General features: G+C 36.5%; 1 protein-coding gene across 3 annotated transcripts in view; it reads right to left on the bottom strand.

Moving 5' to 3' along the window:
* GABPB1 (GA binding protein transcription factor subunit beta 1) overlaps positions 1–24640 on the bottom strand; it is a 65382-nt gene that overhangs the window by 17450 nt on the left and 23292 nt on the right. The window contains exons 1-6 of one of the 3 annotated variants that reach the window (XM_024761895.1): positions 18135–18185; positions 12049–12156; positions 5881–6048; positions 4064–4258; positions 2685–2832; positions 2220–2333 (exon numbers count right to left, since the gene is read on the bottom strand). In XM_024761895.1, coding sequence (XP_024617663.1) covers positions 2220–2333; positions 2685–2832; positions 4064–4258; positions 5881–6048; positions 12049–12156 — 733 coding nt within the window. In that variant the 5' untranslated portion in view covers positions 18135–18185. Of the gene's footprint in view, positions 1–2219; positions 2334–2684; positions 2833–4063; positions 4259–5880; positions 6049–12048; positions 12157–18134; positions 18186–24640 lie in introns of those variants that run through there. The other 2 variants (XM_024761894.1, XM_024761896.1) reach the window with 2 other exon arrangements.

Below are 24640 nucleotides of genomic sequence, written 5' to 3'. Positions count from 1 at the left end.
CAATTAGTGTACTGATGGTTCTTATATTTTGTTTTTCAATCATTTAAAAAGGGCAAACAGGAGAACATTTATTTCAAAAGACTGCTCCAAAAGATACACCTCAGAAGTAAAACTAGGAATAGTGAAGCTTTTGTTTCATACAAGACAAAGTGATGATTACACAAATATTTATTCCTATCACAAACCAAATTATAAACATTCTAGAAGAGACTCGGCCACTGATCACCTGAAGAAACTACATAGAGGAAACAGTATATTTAGTGGTCACAGACACACAACTTGGGAATCAGTCAGACCTTGAGCACAAACTTCCTTTCACCACTTAATAGCCATGCTACATTAGACAAAACTATTTAACCTCCACAAACCTCAATTTCATCACATATAAAATGGGAGTACTACTTTATTTCCCAGATCCTGAGATGTCCTTGAAAAAACATATAAACATTTCTAAATCAGGATGAGTCTGACAAATGATGTTAAAAGAAACTGGACGGCCAAGAGGCAGAGAAATAACTTGACTGAGCATGTGCAAACTGACCTGCAAGAAGATATTTCTTTATGTGATTACACACCTCAGCTGAGTTGTTTATACTGGTGGCAATGTACTCACCTGAATTTTAACTTAATTCAAGCTCTTAAAATACCTTCAAAAAGATTTCACTATGATGTAGTATTGAAATAAAAAAATTGTTGTGCTCACAGAAGACTGTAAGTCACATGCAATAAAAGTCAACTAAAATTGTCAATTCTCTCACACTAGACCACACATAACATTTTCAAAGGTAGAAGTTAGAGAAGTTCGTATGACCAATTTGTGGAGTCAAACATCTAAATGTAAAAACTTCGAGCTGACTTTGAAGAAAAGATTAATTTTCAGAGATATGTACTTTAATAAAGGCAAAAATTTTACAAGTTTAATCAAATAGAAATCCACCAATGAAATTAATTTTCTTTGATATACTTATGCAATTACAAAGGTGCTGAAGAGATCCAGGCATAGGTCATAAAAGCAGCATGTCAATAGGATGATACACGTAGCTGTTAATGGCCAAAAGTGATTCAGAAAAATCTTAAGACTCCCAAATATAAAGGTTTAGATTCAAACACTGATTACAATGCTAAAGAAGCTGGAGAATGAATAAATGTTTACTATTACTAGTTGAGGGGCATAGGGGGAGAGAGGGGGGAGGGAGGGGGGGGAGACGGAGGGAGAGAGGGAGAGAGAGAGGGGGAGAAAGGCGAGAGATAAGTAACCACCCCCCCCACACCAAAAAATACATCATCCAATCATCACCTTGAAGAGTCAAATCCAGTAATATCTACCTTCGATCTTTTTGGTGAGGATTAAATGAGATGTGTAAAACATCAGCCACAGTGCGTAGCACACACAGTAAACATGCAGCGAACTGTTGCTGTTATTATTATTATTAGTCACATTTTGAAAAAAAATTAAATAATGAATGACAACAAATTATTCTTTACTTTCTTAAGCATTGGTCCAAATAAAATGGCTTAAACTACAGTAAGAAAAATAATTTTGTGGAGTCTTTTAAATTCCCTAATTAAAAAAAGATTTTACTTACATAATTATAGCAAGAATTATTTTGGTTAAGTATAAAGGTAAACCTTATCAAACCAGCTATTAATACTGTTTGTAATCATTTAACCCCAAGTTATACTTTAATGGTGGTTGTTGGTGTGCTATTTCCTAGTTTTGTCAGTCATTAAGATTTTATGTCATTCTAATAGAGCTGCCAAAAATTAAAAGTTATGAAAAAGACAGCAGGTTCATATATACTTAGCTAATTTATTTATACAAAAAGTCAGACTAGTAAAACAAAGCCAAATGGGGTACACAGACATGTTTTCTGTGAACCACACAAGTTTGTTTTTAATTTTAATTAATTTTAATCTTAATTTAATTTTAAATAATTGCCAAGATTTAATGTTCTTTTAAAATCCAGATTTTCAGCTTCCCTTGAAAAAAACAGAGTCTGGCAACACTAACTGAGCATTTTACTATAATCAGTTAGAGCTGAGTAGGAGATGCACCCTTGCCCTGCCCCACTCTCCTCAGATGGCCATAACCTCAACCCTGCCCCCCCTTTAGTCTTTTTTTTTTTTTTTCCCCTTTAGTCTTTTAAATTTCCTTCCTGGCCTGTGCAAATATTTGAATCTCCAACTTTCGATATACACATTTGACTCGTTTTTCTAACCTGGAGTTTCTGAAGAATTGGACAATGGAGCAGATGCTTCAGCTAAGGCAGCTAATGTAGCTAATACTGATGTAGAGGAGTTTCCAAATTGAACAGCAGATACACCCGTTTCATCTACGATAAAGGAGAAAACATGTTTGAATTTTTAAGGAATTTAATCTAGTGAATTTTTCTGATAATCTGTTTTACTTTATTCAACTCTTAAATGAAGCTTAGATAATATTAGTTTTGTGAAAAACAAGCTTGGATAGCATTAACTTTTGAAAGGTAATACTGCAGTACATTTTGCAATATCACCTTTCTTTGGATTATTTTGCCTCATAAAAATTTTTTTGCCAATTATAACAAAGAAAACCAAGGTGGCTGATATAATCTTACCCTCGTTCTCCAACAGTCCTTTCTTAAAAGGATGAATACCTACTAAAGCATAAAATCCCAACAGCTATCCTATATGCATCTCAATACCTGTTGCCTTGGATGAATTTTCTGAAGATACCAGACCTGTTAGGTTCACCACCCCTCCAGGTCCAATGATAAACTGTGGTGTTGCAGCGTGTATCGTCACAGTGTCGGGACTCTCTGGGTTTGTGTTGATTTGGTTCTGCATAGCAATCTAGAGGACAAATTACCACAGTGTTTTCAGAATTATAACCAGAACATATAGGACAGACTTTCAATGTAACATCCTGTAATCTAAGAATCATATAATACAAATGGAAATCTTTGTTTCTGGTCTACTGAAAGTATAGTGGTAAATCACAGATATGTATTTATATCCTGAGTTCCCCTATTAGGTAAAGCAGCAAAATCCCATGTGAGGCGAAGTAGGTATCTGAAAGGATTGTATAGAACTCAGTTGAGTGAATTCCCTGGTGGTCCAGCGGTTAGGACTCTGCGCTTTCACTGCCAAGGGCATAGGTTCAATCCCTGGTCAGGCAACTAAGATCCCGTGAGCCACGCGGTGGGGCCAAAAATAAAAATCTGTGTTCTATATGTAAATAGAACACAGTTGAAAGATATTCTGCTGCCCTGCCGCTACAGAAATTAAATTACTTAAATCAAATTATGTTCTCTACTATATTCAGCAACATATAACACTACCTATATAAAGCACATCCTTCTCAGTTAATTGTCCTCCATCCTCAACCCTAGGCTCCAAACTGCACTCTTGGGAGTAAAAGAATTGGAAGAAGCACAGCAAAATTTATTTTCCTGAACATATAACATCTTTTAAGTAACTAGATGAAGTTCAACAGACTCAGATAGTCTTAGAGAAGAGTTCTACTGGGAAAGAGAACAAGAAGATAGGCAAGAAGACGCAATAAGAAGAAAATTTACATCAATGTTGTCTAGCTAAAGAAGAGAAGTAATGTTGGTTAGTAGGAAAACTTGTCCAAAAACCATAAATAACTATGTTCATAAACAGATTTTTTTGAGGATGGTGAAAAAATAAAAGAAACCAATCAGAATGATGAAGACTGCATCACTCACTGAGGGGACATGATTATGATTCCTAAAAAAAAATGTTAGTGGAAGTATAACAGACTTGAAAAACCATAAGGTATCCAAACATGCATCAAAACAATTAATAGACTAAAATGTATAAAAGGGAATTCAGAACCTTACAAACACTGAAAGTAACCATTTTATCTAATCTTCTAATGTTACATGCAAAGACTGTGGTCTTACAATTAGGAAAATGAACAGCAATGAACAAAGAGGAAGTGAAAAAGGAATAGGACTGTCCAAAATAAGTCCAAAATGAAACACTACAAGCTAAATAGTTCAAATCATCCATATGACAGAGATCCTTTTATTTTCTTAAATTAAAAGCCAAAAGTTACCTGTAGTATCTCTGCTAAATCTTCATTCCCATTGTCTATTGAAATATCAAACGCAGTTTTACAAAATTTACTTTGCGTGTGTACATCAGCACCATATTTGATTAAGAGTTCCACCACCTCTTGATGATTGTGTTCTGTGGCCCAATGTAGAGCTGTCATCTTCAACATGTCCTTTGCATTGACATCAGCACCATGCTATACAAATATTTCAAAATAAGAAATTTCTAAAATACGAAATATAAAGAAGTCCTGATATGAAAATACTAGCCACTGTGCTTTAAACCAAGAATTTGCTACTAATATGACCAACTCTTTATTTTTGTGTGTTGAATGATCTACACGCTCCAGGAAACACCACACATCTGTCAGGTAATCAGTTTCCTAACATGTTGGCTTTCCTAATTGCATTCCTTCTAATTTCTTAGGCGTACAGCAATTATTTTTTCAGTCATCCAGCCGTGAGTATGAAGGGTTTGAATGGCATAAGGTGTGAAGGAAAACTATGAACATTCCTCCAAAACCCTCCAGCTCCTTATTTACACAAAAATATCCCTTGCTTTCAAAACCAGTGCAATATAATGAATTAATAGAGAGCTATCAAGAGATACACTATCCATTATGGTTGTCACTAGACATGTGTAGCCGAATACAGTTATGCTGTGCATGTAAATACACACTGGAATTCAAAGACCTCACACCAAAAAAAGGATGTAAAACATCTCAATAATTTTTAAATTGATTTCATGTTGAAATTATAATATTTTATATATACCGAGTTAAATAAAATATAATATTAAAATTATTTTGTTTTTACTTTTTTAATGTAGCTAATACAAAATCTAGAATTACACATGACTTGTACTCATGGCTTATATTGTATGTTTTTTGGATAAGTTGATCTAGAGGCCAGAATGAAAAGAATTAAGAATATCTAAATCTATCACTCTCTGTTTCAGAATTTTCTCTTTGGCATTTAGATGATTAAAGAAAAAGCCCTGCCTGTATTATTTGTTTGTTAATTATTCAAGCCTAACATTCCCTTCCATGTGCGTTTTAAATATGTTGAGTAAGACAAAGCTGTAGTCCCTCACCACAGCAAAGACCAAGATCTAAGAAGTCAATTGTCTGACTTAACTAAAAACATACAATGAGGAAGTTTTTCCCCCCACAAAATAACACTTTAAAATAATTTTCACTCAAATGAATGCTTACACACAAAAAATGAGATAACATGGGGGAAAAAAGTAGACATTCAATAAAACAGAGACAGGCTCGGACCTGGGACCCTTTGCTGCAGTGCTTGCACCTGGACAAACATCTCCTCCAGCCATAGAATACAAAGAAACTAATATAAGGGACTAAAAATAACTGCGTGCATGTGCAGTTGGGGCAAATTATGAACAATAAGATACAAAAGACCAAAAACCCAACTGCCACTTCTGAGGTGTTGAGAGCAAAAGCAGGGTACTGCATACAGCACCACTAAGGGGGTGGACAGACCACCCAAGCCACCCCTCCCATGTGACCCCTGGACTGGCCCCTACCCTCACTGCATTTAAGGGACCAGCTCCTCCCCTGTCAGGGAGCGAGCAAGGGAACCTGATACTTGTTTTTGCTCCCTAGTGCTACAGCACAAGTCCTAATAAAGCCTTGCCTGAATTACTTGTCTGGCCTCTTATCAATTTCTATTGATTAAGGAGTCCAAGAACCCTGTCAGTAACAAAACTAGTTCCCTTCTCCCTCTTATAAAACCACTATGATTTTATAGCCTTTGGGGTCTTACTTTCAAAAGCAAAGTGCAAAAAGAGAACACATACCTTAAGCAAAACCTCCACTATGCTGGCATGGCCCTCAGAAGCTGCCATATGCAGTGGCGTTCGGTCCACTTTGGTTCTGGCATCCCTACTTACACCAGCTCGGAGTAGTACTTCTGTGGTGGAATAATGTCCGTACTGTGCTGCCAGATGAAGTGGAGAAGTTCCAAGCTATACCACAAGAAAAATAATCCACATCTATAGTCATTTTAAAATATACTTCTATCTTCTACTTTATATATTCTGTTTACAGAGCAAACAGATTCTCTTTATATCAAATGTTTACACAGTAACTCAAAACTGAAAAGGAATAATTTTTGCTGATCACAGTCTCTTCATAGGGGCCTTCAAGAATTCCCATTCATTTCTCAGTGAGGAAGAAATGACAATATTTCATTTAATTCAAACTTGCTTTCTTTGTTATCAGATAGTCTAAACAAAATTAATTTCATCAGGAATTAGACATAATTAGGGTCAGAAATTTTTGAGCATTACAAAGTTTTCCTCACACCATTCACACAAAACTTTTCATCTATGAAATTCACATCAAATAATTGTAACAGTGTACATTTTTACATTAAACTGTTTCTAGGACTTAAAAATAAATTAATTAAAGCACCTCAGTGATCTTTTTAAAGGAGTTCATATAGTCATTTTTCAAGGAAAAAATCTGATGTGAGGTGCACTTGCCATAGGTGAGTTAAGACGGAACCAAAACATGCAGCAGAAACTAACACAACATTGTAAATCAACTATTCTCCAATTAAATTTTTTAAAAAGAACCAAAAGAGAGCCCAGTTCTCCTGAAATTGGTTCCACGTGGCCTAGTCACGCTACATTCAAAATATACAGAAGTACACACTAAAATGTGAAGAAGAGCCTTATCAGGGGTATTTTTTTTTTTTTTTTTTTTTGTGGTACGCGGGCCTCTCGCTATTGTGGCCTCTCCCGTTGCGGAGCACAGGCTCTGGACACTCAGGCCCAGCGGCCATGGCTCACGGGCCCAGCCGCTCCGCGGCATGTGGGATCTTTCCTGGACCGGGGCACGAACCCGCCTCCCCTGCATCGGCAGGCGGACTCCCAACCACTGCGCCACCAGGGAAGCCCAGAGTTATAATTTTTAATAGGTGAAAACTAGAATTACATTATATCACATGCACTTAGAAGCACAAAAAGTCCCTACAACTCTCTGATTACCAAGGCACTCATGTTCTAAAGAACCAAGATAGTTCACTAGAACATGCAATTTGCTATGACCACTGCTGTAATAATAGCAACTAAGGTTTTTATTTAAGCACTTTCCATAGCAAGCACTATTCTAAGACCTTTACACCTATTGTATCATTTAATCTCCTCAAAACACAGGTACTATTACTATCCTCATTTGGCAGTAAAAGAAACTAAGGCATGACCAGGGGATAAGGGGGGGGATAAACTGGGAGATTGGGATTGACATATACACACTACCATATATAAGACAGATAACTAATAAGAACCTGCTTTATAGCATAGGGAACTCTATTCAATATTCTGTAATGGCCTATATGGGAAGAGAATCTTAAAAAAAAAAAAGAGTGGATATATGTATAACTGATTAACTTTGCTGCTCACCTGAAACTAATACAACAATGTAAATCAACTATAATCAAAAGTTTTTAAAATTTTAAGAAAATAAGTAAGGCACAAAGAGGTTACTAATTTGCCTGAAGTCACACAAGTAAGAGTCATAATACAAAGCTAGGTATGTGCTCTCAATACATGGTAAAAATGGAAATCATTTACCCTGGGAATAATTATTTTATTACTATTAAAAGCCTTGTATTTTTAAGGGAAGGTCATTCCTGCAGATTAAAGAAGATTTTTAAACAATCCTTTCTTCCTCCATGCTCTATCATACTTTTCTAAAACTGGCCCTTTCTATACTCTTAAATTCTAATATTTAATGAAATATCTCCATAGCCTATTTAGCAACCATGAGTTCTGCTCAGTGTGATAAAATGGTTTCTTTTGTAATTTTTTCTTCTCGAGACCTTACCTTTCTGGTTGATGATACAAAATATATATATACGTACATATATGTAGTTTGAAGGAGGAAAATAAGGTAAATACCATCACAGTCTATAAATAAAACATTACCAGCAATTTAGAATCTTCCCACGTGCCACTCCCTAATAAGCCTCTCCCCCAACCCCTGAGGTAATTACTAGTCTGAATTTTGTAATAAAGATTGCTTTACTTTGCTTTTTTAAAAATTACTATGTATCCCTAAATAATATACTTTGGTTTTGCCTGCTCTGAACTTTATTTAAATAGAATCACATTGCATGTATTTCTCTGAGACTTGCCTTCTTTGGCTTAATATCATAAGATTCACCCACGTTGATGAATGTAAGTATAGTTCACTAATTTTCTCTGCTCTACGATTTTCTACCAAATGAATAAGCCATAATCAATTTAACCAATCCACTGTTAAGCATTAAGGTTTCCAGTTTTTTATTATGAATAATGCTGCTACTAAAAACAGTCTTATACATGTCTCAAATACATGAACAAGAACTTCCCTTGGAAATATTCTTAGAAGTTCAATAGTTATGCCAGAGGGTATGTACACATTTAAATCTACTAGGTACTGCCAAACTGTTCTCCAAAGTGTTTCTATCAATTTATGGATCTCCTCACCAACGGTTGGTGCTGAAAGACTTTTTTGTTTAGTTTTTGCTTATCTGATGGATAAGCAATAGTATTTCATGATTTTACTTTGCATGTGCCCAATCATTAATGTAGCTGAGCATTTTTTCACGTTTATTGGTCATTCAAGCATTCTCTTTAGTCAAGTACCATATCAAGTCATTTGCCCTATCTTCTTTGTCTTGTTTTTCATCACTGTCATGGGAATCCCTACGTATTATGGACACTAATCCTTCTTAAGATTTTTGTCTTTTTTTTTCAGGGTTTATAGATACTTTTTTAATTGAAGTATAACTGATTTACAATATTATATTAGTTTCAGGTGTACAGCATAGTGATTCAGTATTTTTATAGATTATACTCCATTAAAAGTCATTACAGGGGCTTCCCTGGTGGCGCAGTGGTTGAGAGACAGCCTGCCGATGCAGGGAACACGGCTTCGTGCCCCGGTCCGGGAAGATCCCAGATGCCACGGAGAGGCTAGGCCCCTGAGGCATGGCTGCTGAGCCTGCGCGTCCGGAGCCTGTGCTCCGCAACGGGAGAGGCTACAACATTGAGAGGCCCGCGTACCGCAAAAAAAACCCCAAAAAACAGTCATTACAAAATAATGGCTACAATTCCCTGTGCTATACAATATATCCTTATTGCATATACATTTTATACATAGTAGTTTATATCTCTTAATCCTATACCCTATTTCGTCCTTCCCCACTTTACTCTCCCCACCAGTAACCACTAGTTTGTTTTCTGTATCTGTGAGTCCAGTTTCTGTTTTGCTATACACATTTGTTAATTTTTTAGATTCCACAAATAAATGGTATCAGACAGTATTTGTCTTTCTCTGACTTATTTCATTAGGCATAATACTCTCCAGATCCACCCACATTGCTGCAAATGGCAGAATTTCTTTCTTTTTTATGGCTGAGTAATAGTCCACTGTACATGTACATACCACATCATCTTTATCCATTTGCCTGTTGATGGACACTTGGGTTGCTTTCATATCTTGACTATTGTAAACAGTACTTCTATGAACATTGGGGTGCACGTATCTCTTCGAATTAGAGTTTTCATTTTTTCCAGATATATACCCTGGAGTGGAATTGCTAGATCATATGGTAGTTCTATTTTTAGCTCTTTGTGGAACCTCCACACTGTTTTCCATAGGGGCTGCACCAATTTACATTCCCACCAACAGTGCACGAGGATTCCCTTTTCTCCATATCCTTGCCAACATTTGTAGACCTTTTGATGACAGCCATTCTGACAGGTGTGACATGATAGCTCATTGGTATCTTGAAGGCTCTTTTTGTCTTGATGTACTACGGGATCACTATGATGTGTCTAGATATAGATTATTTTTATTGATTCTGCTGGAGATTTTCTGGGCTACTTGAATCTGTGAGCTGCCATCTTTCATCAGTCTTGGAAAAGCTAAACCATTATCTTTTAAAATTATTTCATCCCTATTTTCACTCTCCTTGTGGATTTATGATTAGATATATGTTAGACTTTCTCATACACTAGCCTTCATGATTCCTGACATCTTTTATATTTTTTTGTTTTTCTCTGCACCGCATTCTGAATGATTTTTTTTGTTTTTCAGTTTACTAATTTTCTCTTCAGCTATTCCTAATCTGCTATTAAAATCTTATCTAAAGTCCTTATAGATCTGCTCATGTTGTCAGTTGTTCCAGTGGGTTATTGTCGAAGCTGCCTTGTGTCCTTGTGTGTTCAGTTTTTGTTGGTTTTTTTTTTTTTTTCGTTTGGCCGCACCACGTGGCATGCGAGATCTTAATCACCCGACCACAGATCAAACCCGCACCCCCTACAGTGGAAGCACGGAGTCTTAACCACTGGACTGCCAGGGAAGTCCCAGTGTTCAGTTATTTTTTGATTGTTCATTTTCCTTGGAATTTCATTTGTTTTGATATGAAACCTGGGAGGTTTGATATGAGATATGAAACCTGGGAGGAAGGCAGGTTCCTCCAAAAAGGATATTCATTTGCTTGTGTCAGGAACCACGGGTAACCTCTAGTCCAAAGATAATTTTAAATTCATTCTTCAGTTCAGAGTTTTGCAGAATACATAAGTATTTATGAGTTAAGGCCACAAATGTGTGCAAAGGATGGCTTTTGACTCCAAATTCTCATCAACAAAATTTTTCCTCTCTCCATTTGGTACCTTAGTTCAAGCCAGTTCATTTGCCTTGCAGTATCCTAACAACAGGGGCAGGGGCAGGGGCAGGATCAGGTAGGAGGAGGGAGGGGGTATTTCTGGTTTACCCTTACAACGAAGGTACATCTCTTTAGGATTCCAGTATTATGGGGAAAGGATCTCTGGGAGACTTCCCTCTATGAGCAGTCTCAGGTCTTTATCTTAAGTAACCTATGCCGGGGAGGTAGAACACCAACTGGCAAATTTACTGAGTTAGCAAATGTTCTAAGGGTGAAATTTCTCTGGGTTATGGCCTTTGCTTAGTTTTTCAGCTTGATAATCCCTTACTTTCTTTCTAACTCATCAGTGCCCTTAAGATTTTTTTTTAATATACTCAGTCAAAAAATCTTTATCTTTTAAAAACAGATGCTGAAAGCTATGGATGAAACAAAATGGTTCCTGAAATTTACTTTAAAATAATACTAAACAAAGAAAGTAAATGGGATTATAGAGGAAATAAGATTCATTTGATTTGATAATTTTTGAAGGGTATACAGGGGTTGATTTATGTTTGAAATTTTCCATAATAAAAAAAATTGTTTTGAATGAAAAGTTTAAAAGAACATGGAACAAGTAAGCTAAAAACAACAAAATCAAAACTCTGGAATTTTTAGTTGTTACCAGTGGGAGAGTTAATCCATATTCCTAACCCTCCACATTCCCAAGAATATCCCTTTTGATTTACCTGCAGAATTAAACAGAGTTATGGTTTCTGTCTTCTTCACAATTGCCTTCTGTAATTACTAAGAACTCCTTCTCATTCCTTTCTTCCTTCTGAGTGATGTTTGCAATAGTTTTACAAGTAACAATTGAAATGCAAACATTTTTCCTTTTTTAGAATCAATTATAACATTAACACCAAATTTGCTTTTTCTGAATTGTAAATTCTACCTGTGCTATTTATAAGGCCTTTAAATTAAATCCCAAGCAGCTACATTTTACATTCATCCTACATTACTGAACTCCGTAATTTAAAGAAAAACCCATGTGTGGACAGAATATTTGGATAAGGTGGTCTATTATAAAAAAAAGTATATGAACCATTCTCTTTAAAAGCAAGCTATAATTCTAAAATTGCAAACAAATTTGCAAAAAAATTAAATTTTCACCACTTATAAACACAATACTGACTAAACTTTTAACTGGAAAAACTCAAAAATGAGAGGAAGAAGAAGAAGAAGAAGGAAGAGGAGGAAGAGGAGGGGGAGGAGGAGGAGGAGAAAACAAAAAACAAAAAAACCCCAGAACATTAAAACCATTCTTTACCCAGTCTGTAGTAAAAGGAGCTCCATTAGCCATCAAAATACGAACTTCATCATCTTGACCTGCTCGAGCCGCTTCTAAAAGCTTCTTTCCCAAATCTACCAGGGACATCTAAACAAAACATAGATGAATTTAACATCTCCATTTATACATTATGACATAATTTTTTTCTCTTCTATCTTCACTAATAAGTCAGTTCTCAATTAGACCTTCAAAAGGTTGTGATATAGTTCCTCTGAAACTACAGATCATATAAAAGCAATTTTTATTTGAATTTTGGGAACAGATTTTTCTTTCTTATCAAATTTTTAACTAGGATAATAAAATTAATTTGAATTCTCCGAACACAGCTGGTAAAAAATAGAAGAGGTAAGTGGCAAAGAAAGCTTGTCTAAAATTTAAAACTAGCAACAAACTGTTTTCACTGGAGGAGTTGCAGCAATAAAGTTTTCTCACAAATGTAAATAGAAATAAGGTAAATATACTATCCTCTTTAAGTGGTACAAAATTTAAGATAAATCTACCATAACTTTTTTTAGCAACAGTGAATGTGCTCAGAATTTGAAAATAAGTATTTTCAACCCTCATACAGGCAATGTGCATGTAAGTTCTTTCAGAAAAAGGCACAATTCAGGGCTTCCCTGGTGGTGCAGTGGTTAAGAATCCACCTGCCAATGCAGGGGACATGGGTTCGAGCCCTGGTCCAGGAAGACCCCACGTGCTACAGAGCAACTAAGCCCATGCACCACAAGTACTGAGCCTGCGCTCTAGAGCCCGCAAGCCACAACTACTGAGCCTGCGTGCTACAACTACTGAAGCCTCCGCAACAAGAGAAGCCACTGCAATGAGAAGCCCATGCACCGCAATGAAGACCCAATGCATGGGATTTCCCTGGCGGCGCAGTGGTTAAGAATCCGTTGCCAATGCAGGGGACACAGGTTCAAGCCCTGGCCCGGGAAGATCCCACATGCCGTGGAGCAACTAAGCCCGTGTGCCACAACTACCGAGCCTGCGCTCTGGAGCCTACGAGCCACAACTACTGAAGCCCACGGACCGCAACAAAGAGTAGCCCCCGCTCACCGCAACTAGAGAAAGCGCACATGCAGCAATGAAGACCCAATGCAGCCAAAAATAAGTAATAAATAAAATAAATAAATATAAAGAAAAAAAAGACCCGATGCAGCCAAATAAATAAATAAAATTAATTTATTTAAAAAAAGGCACAATTCACATTCAATGAAAATAATGAAAAGAGAGTCTAACAGTATTATCAATAGAGTATGTGTCTCACTAAGAACCTATAAAGTAAGTATGCCCCACATCCTGAATACAAGATATCTGAAAATGTCACAGCCTAGGATGGGTGTGTGTGTGTATGTGTGTGCGTGTGTGTGTATGTGTGTTTGTGTCATCTTGAATAAGAAATATTGAAATATGTGTTAAGGAAAGATCATGTCAGGAGTACATAGGGGAAGAAAGATTTGAAAATATCAGAAATGCTCAAATTCAAAAGATGACACTTCTAGAAGAAGAAAGTTCCCAAATCCAGAAAGACTATTCAATGATGTTATATGTATCTGGAAGAAAGGCAAACAGGTAGAATTTGAAGGTTGTGGGGATGGGAAGATATGGAACCCCTGAAATTTACACAAGAAAAAATGTGCCTCAGGTATGAATTTGTCTCAAAAAGTGAATACTCTTTGAGTTGAGGGGAAATAAATTATAAGAGAGGAATGTCAAGTTGATTAGTATATCCCAATCTGGTATGAACAGGAATTACTCAAGAAAAGAGGGGAAAGGATTATGTGTGTGAGAAGAATGTTGACAGAGCTTGGAGAGGTTATTTATACCAGAAAGGAACAAAATGCATCACATAATTAGAGGTGTTAGGAAATCTAAAAGGGTTGATTAAAGGTTGATTAAAAAATGTCCCCAAAAGAACACAAGTTTGTGCTTAAATTATTGTATTTTTTAGTAGATTTCATAACACAGAAATAACCAAACATAAAAAGAGTGAACAGGAGCAGATGTTAATACTGGGAGGCTCACACAATGATTAGGTGAGATGTACCTGTCCAAAACAGGCATTTGTCACCAAACAGGAAAGAATTTTTTATAGTTGTTCTCTTTGTAAGAATAGAAATAATTCATAATATATCCTATGGTGAAGAATAAGAAAAATAACCACATGCACTTGTGGGTTTTATGTGGGGGGTCTTTTATGCCTTTTTGTGACATTCACAACGTTTTCACCCTTGAATGTCTGATTTCCTTTCCTTTTTCCTCCCATTCTCTCATTCATACATTGGTGGAGTCACTGGAACCCAAAATATTCCTTAATCCCACTAAAAGCACTAAAATCAAGAGATTACTGTTCTTTAATGAAGGATTTTTCCTAGGGAATATGTACCAGCTGGATATAAATTAATAGCATATTCAATAGGCAAAGAATCAGAAATAATAATGTCCTACTAAAGGCAGAATAAGGTAAAAAAAAAACTGATCTCTCTTCTACAGAAATACAGTAAAATCTAAACTGGCCATACTAACACAAAGACAGTGTTCTATAGTCTGGATGACCAAAATTTAATATTAACCTGGTTTTACAATGAAGTAAGTATTTCCCCCAAATACACATTTTTAAATATGTCTTACACAGTAATATAAAATCAATCTGCATTCATTCAGCATACATACTGCCAGATGGTTTAAATATCTGGATATCTTTTATGAAGTGGTAGTTTAGGGCTTTTCCTCATTATTTAGAAATTGGATTGTCTGCCTTTTTCTTAATGATTTGTAAGCATTCTTATATACATTCTGGATATGAGTGCTTTGTCAGATATAATATGTATTATAAATATCTCCTTCCAGAACCCTGATTTCTTGACTCCACATCCCATGTTCTTTCCTTGATATCACATACTATCTTGTACAAGTAGATAACTGTCGTCTCATACAAATACAAATAATCAAACTAAAATCAAAGATAGCATAAAAATGAATGTACGAAACATTGAAATATTATTTAAAAGGTCTGATTCGAAAAGAGAAAACAAACAAAGAAAAAAAACCACCAAGCACCCAACAGATCAATAGTCAAAGGGCAGACCACACACTTTCTAAAAGAGAAAATAGAAATAATTCACTAAACATGTTCAGTATCACTGATGCTCAAAAAATGTGAAGTAAATAACTTTTAAAGTCAATTTGCAATATTTAACAGAAGTTATAAAAAAATGTAACTTTTGTTAAATATTAGCCTAATCCTAATGACCTAATAAATGACTCCAGTTCTGAAGACCTATCCTAAAGGAAAAATGAAAATATACTGAAACAGATAAAAAATATGTGTGTATGTTTTTATAATGTGAACAAACTAAAGGTAGGAAAATAGTTAAATTATGGAACCTAACAGAATAGGATGCAGGAATTTAAAATAATATTTTTGAAGTTATATAATAATATTAAAAAGTTATGCCACGTTGAGTGAAAAGACACAAAACTAATTTTTGAATGTCAAAATATGCATATACAGAACAAAATACTGAAAATATTAACAGTTGTTAGGGTGGTATGATTATGGGAAAATTTGCCTCCATTTCACAAAGTTTCTGTAATATCTTCCAAATTTAAACAATGGGGTTTTTTTAAGGGACAAATTGTGTGACTGTTAAATAAGTAAACGGTGACATTAAAGAAAGTTATATACTACTGACTTACTAAACAGAAAGAGTGGAAAAAATAAAGAATATGGAGGCTACCAGGGACCTAAAATAGCAAACATATTGATCTGCTTATAAGAACTGCAACAAAACAATGATGCATTTGAACAAATCAACTTCTTACATAATTCTGCAATTTTCTTAACTATTTAAAACATCATATTTAAGGACCTAGGATGCTTAAGTTACTTTCGTTTTGAAATTCCATGAGAAATACAGGTGTGTAGATTAATGTAGCTAGATACTTTTAAATTGGTGGTTCTCAATGTTAGCAGCACTGCCCCCTAGAGGATCCTCTGGATTTATATAGAGGCATTTTAGGGATTACTGGGAAGAGGGATGGGATGAATACTTTACCAGCAATTAAAAGGCAAGTGCCAGAGATGATAGAGGTCCAGCAATGCAGGAAACAATCTGGTATGGCAAAGAATTGTCATATGTCTTGTTGACTTTCAAAGGTCCCACTGAATATATCTAAGACTAGAACTTAACTAATATGTAAACAAAATGAATTTTCCCACATATTAATACAACCCAAATTTTCTAGACTGCAACAATGCATCTCTTTGTTTTATTCATAACTTTACTAAGAGTTTTTCACCATTTTGGAAAATCATGTCACCAATGCCAATGCCACTTGGGTATCTGAATCACCAATATGTATTATAATCAGCTTTCACAGCTATCACATTCACAGTGATTCATAGTCATTCTATGTACAGGCGCAAGCATTTGACTACCTCTTGTTTCATCTAGTGTAGTCTGCTCCAGTACTTACATATTGAAATACACATTTTATTATAAATTGCTTTCCTTCTACTTCTCCTTTACATTAAAATTAGGGCATCATAATGATTTTTTGAAACAGTGCAGATAGATAATTTAACTATGATTTTCATTTCAAGTTAGTAAAATGGGCAATACAAAATATTTATTATAAAAGAGAGCAATGGAGGTAATAATATTGAAAATCAATGGAAGAAAATACATGTGAGATCAAGTAAGACCAAAATCAAAGATGTTCTAATTTTCTTGTCAAGAAATTTAGTGAAAGTTAAGATGACAAAAATACCAAACTGTAGCAATTTCACTCCTGATTCTCACTGGACAGGAACATGCACATCATAGTAGAATAATTCGGACCCTTAGAGGAACTCAATTGAGTTAGGACAACAAAATTGACCAAGGGGACCATAGTTCCATGTCGAGCCCTCAGTTTACTTAGTTCGTTACCTCTATATTAAATCCTCAGAGATAAAGTGTTGGATTTACATAAGATCAGTTAAAGGCTTAGCAGAAAAGGTTGCTTTTTTGGTGTGGCAAATAACTTTTCAACAAGCATATGGAGAAGCCTAATTAAATTCAATAAATTTTAATTAATGTTTAAAATACTGAAAATATATTATGTGTATGGTACTGAATGCCATTTAGTTTAATACTCCATTCTTCTTGAGAAGAAAACCAAAAAACTCGCACTAATAAATTCCACCTTGAATTTCTTTACTACTTCTAAAAAAGCTTATCATATAACATGATATAAACCATTTTTAACTCCAATTAAAATGTCTTTTAATAAGATCTATAGAGGAAATTCAAACTGTCTATAAACTTGCTACTTTGGCTCAAAAGTACATGCTGAGAGGGCCATCTAGTGGTAACAGGAATTACTACCAATAATTACATTTGCAAAGTTTAAAAGTCTATTTTGTTGTGATTTTCTATAATTCATAGTTCGAAGAGCTATTGTGAGAATTATAGCATCTATTGGACATGAAAACTCTAAGACTACAAAGTACTAGTTCTATGCGAATTGTTATTAGCACTAAAAAAATAATATGAATAAAAACACTTAGAAAATTTAAGCCTACTATAACATTCTTAATGACAAACTTTGTCTCACTAAAAATTTTAGAATAGGACTTCCCTGGTGGTGCAGTGGTTAAGAATCGGCCTACCGCAAAACCATACAGGCGGACGAGGGGAAGATGGCGGAAGAGTAAGACTCGGAGATCACCTTCCTCCCCACAGATACACCAGAAATACATCTACACATGGAACAACTCCTACAGAACACCTACTGAACGCTGGCAGAAGACCTCAGACCTCCCCAAAGGCAAGAAACTCCCCACGTACCTGGCTAGGGCAAAAGAAAAAACAGAGACAAGAGAATAGGGACCTGCACCAGTGGGAGGGAGCTGTGAAGGAGGAAAGGTTTCCACACACCAGGAAGCCCCTTCGCGGGCGGAGACTCCGAGTGGTGGAGGGGGGAAGCTTCAGAGCCGCGGAAGAGAGCGCAGCAACAGGGGCGCGGGGGGCAAAGCGGGGAGATTCCCGTACAGAGGATCGGTGCCGACGAGCACTCACCAGCCCGAGAGGCTTGTCTGCTCACCCGCCGGGGCGGGCGGGGCTGCGAGCTGAGGCTCGGTCTTCAGTCAGAGCGCAGGGTGATTTATGATTTTTCCCCCTTTACCTCTTTTTGTGAGGGTGTATGTGTATGCTTCTGTGTAAGATTTTCTCTGTATAGCTTTGCTTCCAGCATTTGTCCTAAGGTTCTATCAATCCGTTTTTTGTTTTTTTTATTTTTTTCTTAATAATAATTTTTTATTTAATAACTTTATTTATTTTACTTTATCTTCCTTCTTTCTTTTATTCCTTACTTCCCTCCTTCCTTCCTTCCTTCCTCCCACCTTTCTTTCCTTCTTTCCTTCTTCCTTCCTTCCTTTTCTTTCTCTTTTTCTTTCTTTCTTTCTTCCTACTTCTACTAATTCTTTATCTCTACTTTTTCTCCCTTTTATTCTGAGCCTACAACCTAACCTTGCACCTAAAGCAATGAGAGAAAGAAGAACGAAAAAAAAAACCCTAAGTTAGCAGAAGGAAAAAAATCATTAAAATCAGATCAGAAATAAATGAAAATGAAATGAAGGAAACTATACCAAAGATCAATAAAACTAAAAGCTGAGAGAGAGGCATGGACATATATACACTACCAAACGTAAGGTAGATAGCTAGTGGGAAGCAGCCGCATAGCACAGGGAGATCAGCTCGGTGCTTTGTGACCGCCTGGAAGGGTGGGATAGGGAGGGTGGCAGGGAGAGAGACGCAAGAGGGAAGAGATATGGGAACATATGTATATGTATAACTGATTCACTGTGTTATAAAGCAGAAACTAACACACCATTGTAAAGCAATTATACTCCAATAAAGATGTTAAAAAAAAAAAAAACCCATAGAGGCAAAATGTAGAATGGTGGCAGAGTGACCAAAGGAAAAGAAAAAAAAAAAAAAGAATCTGCCTGCCAACGCAGGAGACAGGGGTTCAGTCCCTGGTCCGGGAAGATCCGATATGCCGCAGAGCAACTAAGCACATTTGCCACAACTACTGATCCCACGTGCTGCAACAACTGAAGCCCTCACACCCTAGAGCTCACGCACGACAACAAGAGAAGCCTACATACCACAACAAAGAGTAGACCCCGCTCGCTGCAACTAGAGAAAGCCCATGCATAGCAACGAAGACCCAACGCAGCCCCAAAAAAGAAAAAGTTAGAATAAAATTTGCAATATCACCCCTATGCTCAATGAGTACAATTATAAATCCAATAAAATTCTTCTAAAGTTTTGCATCAAGAAATTTAGCACTGTGTATGCATCTAAAGTTTTTATTTATTTTTTGTATAATTTTTAAATTTTTATTTTATTTATTTATTTTTGAATGCATTGGGTCTTCGTTGCTGCACGCAGGCTTTCTCTAGCTGCAGCAAGTGGGTGGCTACTCTTCATTGTGGTGCGCCGGCTTCTCATTGTGGTAGCTTCTCTTGTTGCGGAGTACGGGCTCTAGGCACACGGGCTTCAGTAATTGTGGCACGTGGGCTCAGCAGTTGTGGCTTGTGGGCTCTAGAGTGCAGGCTCAGTAGTTGTGGCACACAGGCTTAGTTGCTCCGCAGCACATGGGATCTTCCTGGACCAGGGCTCGAACCCGTGTCCCCTGCATTGGCCGGCAGGTTCTTAACCACCTAGCCACCAGGGAAGCCCTGCATCTAAAGTTTTTTTAAATGTTCATACTCTTTCACCTAGTAATTCCACTCATATAAATCATAAGAAAACTATTTAAAATATAAATATATTAACAGCAATGTTATTTAAAATAGGGAAAAACTGAAATGCCCTACTACAAACAATAGTTAAATTAAGATAGATCATAATGGAATGTTGTAGTCTTTTATTTATATTTTTTACTTTTTATTATGGACAATTTTGAGCATATATAAAAATAGTCACAGCAGTATAATGAAACTCCACATCGCCACCACCTAGCTCAAATATAGATTATGCCCAGCCCATTTCCCATCCACACTCACAACCTTGTAATAGAGGAGAACAAATCTGACTCCATATTGGATCTGTTTCTTTTACTTTAACCTTTGTATTCTATTGCTTTTGCTACAAGTTAAGAATGTTGTCTGTAGACTGAAATGTACAGGATAGCCCATTCTCAAGGCTCTGACCTTTAAAGGTATAACACTTTTCCATTCACACAGAGATATAAAATTGCAGAACAGATAATAGCATTTGTCTTATTGGAGGTTTACAGGAGCATCAATGACCTGACCTACGTGGACAGATGCAAGAACAAAGGATTCCGACACAAAGAAGTTTGCAACAACCAACCACGCCCCCTCCCCTTTTAGTATAAAAGAAGCCTGAATTCTAACTAGGGTAAGATGGTTCTTTGGGTCACTAGTCCACCATCTTCTCAGTCTTCTGGCTTTCTGAATAAAGTCACTGTTCCTTGCCCCAACAACTAGTCTCTCAATTTACTGCCCTGTTGTGCAGTGAGCAGTACAAGCTATGACTCAGTAACAACATCGTATCTTTTTTTTTTTTTTTAATTTTTGTCTCTGTTGGGTCTTTGTTCCTGCGTGGGCTTTGTCCAGTTGCAGTGAGCGGGGGCTACTCTTCATTGTGGTGCACGGGCTTCTCATTGCGGTGACTTCTCTTGTTGCAGAGCATGGGCTCTAGGCGTGCGGGTTTCAGTAGTTGTGGCTCGCGGGCTCTAGAGCGCAAGCTTAGTAGTTGTGGCGCATGGGCTCAGTTGCTCCGCGGCATGTGGGATCTTCCCGGACCAGGGCTCGAACCCATATCCCTGCACTGGCAGGTGGATTCTTAACCACTGCGCCACCAGGGAAGTCCCCATACCGTTTTATCTGTAAATATTTCAGTATGTCTGTCCAAATGATAAAGGTATCTTTTAAACAAAAGAATGTAGTTATCTAAAAATATTATTTACAAAGAATATGTAACAGTATAAGAATCAGGACTCTAATTTGAATACATCATGGTCTTAACTACGTAAAAAATCCATAGAAAAATACCTAGAAACAATATACCATGATAATGAAAATTACGGATTTTTTTCTCCTTCTTTCTAGTCTTCCCTATTTCTTAAGTTTTCCATAACGTGCAGATATTGCTCATGTAATTAAAAATAAACTTTTAGGCCCTTCTCACCTTCTGAGATGGCCCACACCCTGTCTGTGGAGCGTGTTTCTCCCAAAGCCGCTCTCGCTTTCTGAGATGGCCCACACTCTGTCTGTAGAGCGTGTTTCTCTCTAAATAAATCCCCTTCAGGACTTCCTGAAGAGTAGCCCCTGCTCGCCACAACTAGAGAAAGCCTGCGCACAGCAATGAAGACCCAATGCAGCCCCAAAATTAATTAATTAATTAATTTTCAAAATAAATAAATAAATCCATTTTACCTATCAAATAAACTTTTATTAAAAAGTTTTTCATCAAAATTAGATTACATATAAGCCTTTAATGTAGAAAATTAGATGTTGAAAGAACATTAATGGTAAAAAGATATAAAATGGGACTCCAAGTAAAATTAAGCGTATTATTAACCATGTGTATAACTATATGTATGAAGATATTCTTGGGCATCAGATTTTACATTCTCATAAGCAAACAACTTCAGTAATAATAAAAGTAGTGCCTGGCATCTTGTTAAGTCTTAATCTGCATCTAACCTAGACAGTTATTGACTCCATTTTGCAAAAGAGGCAAGCGAAAAGTAAAAATTACCAAAGAGCACTAGTTTTGGTCAAAAGATAAGATGCATATTATGACCTCCTTTCAATGTAGAAAACATTGGGAATCTGCTGGGATGTAAAATAGCATGTCCTCCACGGACTTAAGCTTAGTCTCTCTCTGTGTAATTCCTTTGAAGGGAAAAATCATCATATGAACTCCAATATATTTGGATTTTTCTCCCATTCCCATTTTGTCTAGTGGAATTTTTCCCACTTTTTAACCTTAAAAATAAAACGACGTTTTCAAATATACCTTAAAAAAATGATCTCCCATTTACTTTTTTTTCAGAAAACCACTAGAAGATACGCTCCACCAAAGCCAGGAGTAAACAAGAAAGAAGAATTAAGGGCTTCAGGAAACAAGGGATCCAATATAAACAGAGTGGAGGAAGACCCCACAGATGATGGTAAAGGGAGACCCCAACATCCTGCAGACTTGGAAAGCAAATCCAGGCTGGAGCCAGAGGACAGAGTTTCCAAGGAAGGAGGTTCCCAAGGAAAAGACATGCTGGTAAATCTCCTAAGAGTAAAGCTTTTCTCTTTTTTGAGGTGGGTTAATCATGGGTCTAAGAAATCTCAGCAAAAGAAAAAGACTAGACAATTTCTTTTTCAGAGGGAAAAATAACTATACAAGAAAGGAACTGTAATCCCAATATATACATACACAACAGGGGTTAGCAAAGAATAATAGTTCTAGGGCTGTAGTAAACAGTGAAAACTAATCCAAGCAAAATTTTTGGTGTAATTCTATTGAGAGGATAAAGGGCAAGGAAAATATGCACAGAGATTGTTTGGTTTAAAAGAACTAAAACTTCATCTTCATAAGTAGGAAGTCAAAGATATCTAAAATAGAAAACTCAAGAAATAGCATACCCTTGTGATTTAGAAATATGAAGGGAAGTACTAGAGAAAAAAAAAACCTAAAACATAAGATAGATGCCTCTGGGAAAGAGCGTTCTGGAATGGAAAGGGATGACACAAGGGACTGCAGGTTTTTTACCATAAGCCTTGTATTTTTTACTTTTTCAACTGTGGACATGTACACTTTCATAAAAATAAAATTACAATAATATGTGTTCACTGTATACAAGAAATGTATAGTTCAAAATCAAAGTCATCCCCATACCTCCTTGTGTTTTTACTCCTGAGAAGTAACCACTATTTAAATGTTTAGTGTGTATCCTTCCTGATCTCTTCTATGCATGTTGAAACACACATACACACAATGCCTACTTCTTTTTAAATAAACAAACCAAAAAAACACAAAAAGGGAACATATTACATTGTTTCGCAGCTTGCTTTTTTTCCACTTACCAGGGATTCCCTTTTTTATCAGTGACATCTTTCTCTGTCAGTATACACAGACCTAAACATCCTTTTTACTGGCTGCACAATATTATGGAGTGTGGTAGGTAGGCTGAATAATGCCTCCCCACCCCCAGACATCTAGATCCTAATTCCCAGAATCCGTGAATATGTTAGTTTACTCAGCAAAAGGGACTCTGCAGACGTGATTAACTTAAGGATCTTGAGATAGGAAGATTATCCTGGATTGTCCAGGTGATCCTAATGTAATCACAAAGGTCTTCATAAGAGGGAAGCAGGAAAGTCAGAGCCTGAGAGAAGGAAGCACAGATGAAAGAAAGGGAGATCTGAAGATGCTACAGATGCTAACCTTGAAGACAGAGACAGGGGTCACCAGCCAAGAAATGTAGGCAGTTTACAAACTAGAAAAGGAAAGAAAATGGATACTCCCCTAGAGCCCCCAGAAGGAACACAGCACTGATGAAATCTTAATTTTAGGTCTCCTGACCTCCAGAACTGTAAAGTAATACATTTGCATTGTTTTAAGGCACTAAGTCTGTGGTGATTTGTTACAGCAAATAGGAAACTATTACACTATAGACAGAGGAGACAAATACACGGAGTATGAGTCCATTAATTATTCTATCCTATTTTAAATTTTCATTTTTACAAATAGTGCTGCAACACTACATACATAAAACATTCACTTGTGTTTGCATTTTTATAGAAATTATTATGAAAAGTTTAGTTGCTAGATTTTTTTAAATCACATTTTAATTGTAACAGACACTGTCAAATTATCTACAAGATTATACCAATTTACACTCCCACTATCAGTGTACAAGAGCGACTGTTTCTCCATAAGGTTCCCCACTCCCCTAAGAACTTGATCATGGGTCAAGATCTCCTCAAGTTAAGGCCAAGGATCCAGTGAAATCATATTCACAAAGCTGATGAAAAAACTTCCTTCCATAATAACTTTCTTCAGGAATCATGACCTGAAGAAATTTCACTACTACACCAGGAGAGCAAGACTTAAGTACAAGACACAACTCTTTACCATCTTTAAAGCCTCTATTAAAAGGACATTCTTTGCCCCAAGCTGGGAGTCAAGGAGAAAATACACTTCTTGGATTCTCCCATGACATTTTTCACCCACTTTACCAGTGAAAGCCTGCTCAAAACCCTGTGTGTTCTCATTTGACCCACCAACTCACCAATTATTAAATGACAATAATCCCTGACATTTATAAAAGACAGTCTAAGAATTTTACACATATTAACTCATTCAATCTCACATAATATAAAGTAGGAATTATTATCAACATGATTTTACAGATGAGGAAAGCAAGGCACAGTAGATTACACTGCCCAAGGTCAGTCTGCTAGTGGGGATCTGAACCAAGGCAATCTGGCTCCAGAGTGCAGACTCATGGTCACTATGCTCTACCCCTGGTCTGAGCCTCCTAGTAACCA

This window comes from Neophocaena asiaeorientalis, unplaced genomic scaffold, assembly GCF_003031525.2.
Source record: "Neophocaena asiaeorientalis asiaeorientalis breed wild unplaced genomic scaffold, Neophocaena_asiaeorientalis_V1.1 scaffold111, whole genome shotgun sequence".
Lineage (NCBI taxonomy): Eukaryota > Metazoa > Chordata > Mammalia > Artiodactyla > Phocoenidae > Neophocaena > Neophocaena asiaeorientalis.
The sequence above is the reverse complement of the archived record's forward strand: the minus strand, read 5'-3'. Positions and strand labels throughout refer to the sequence as shown.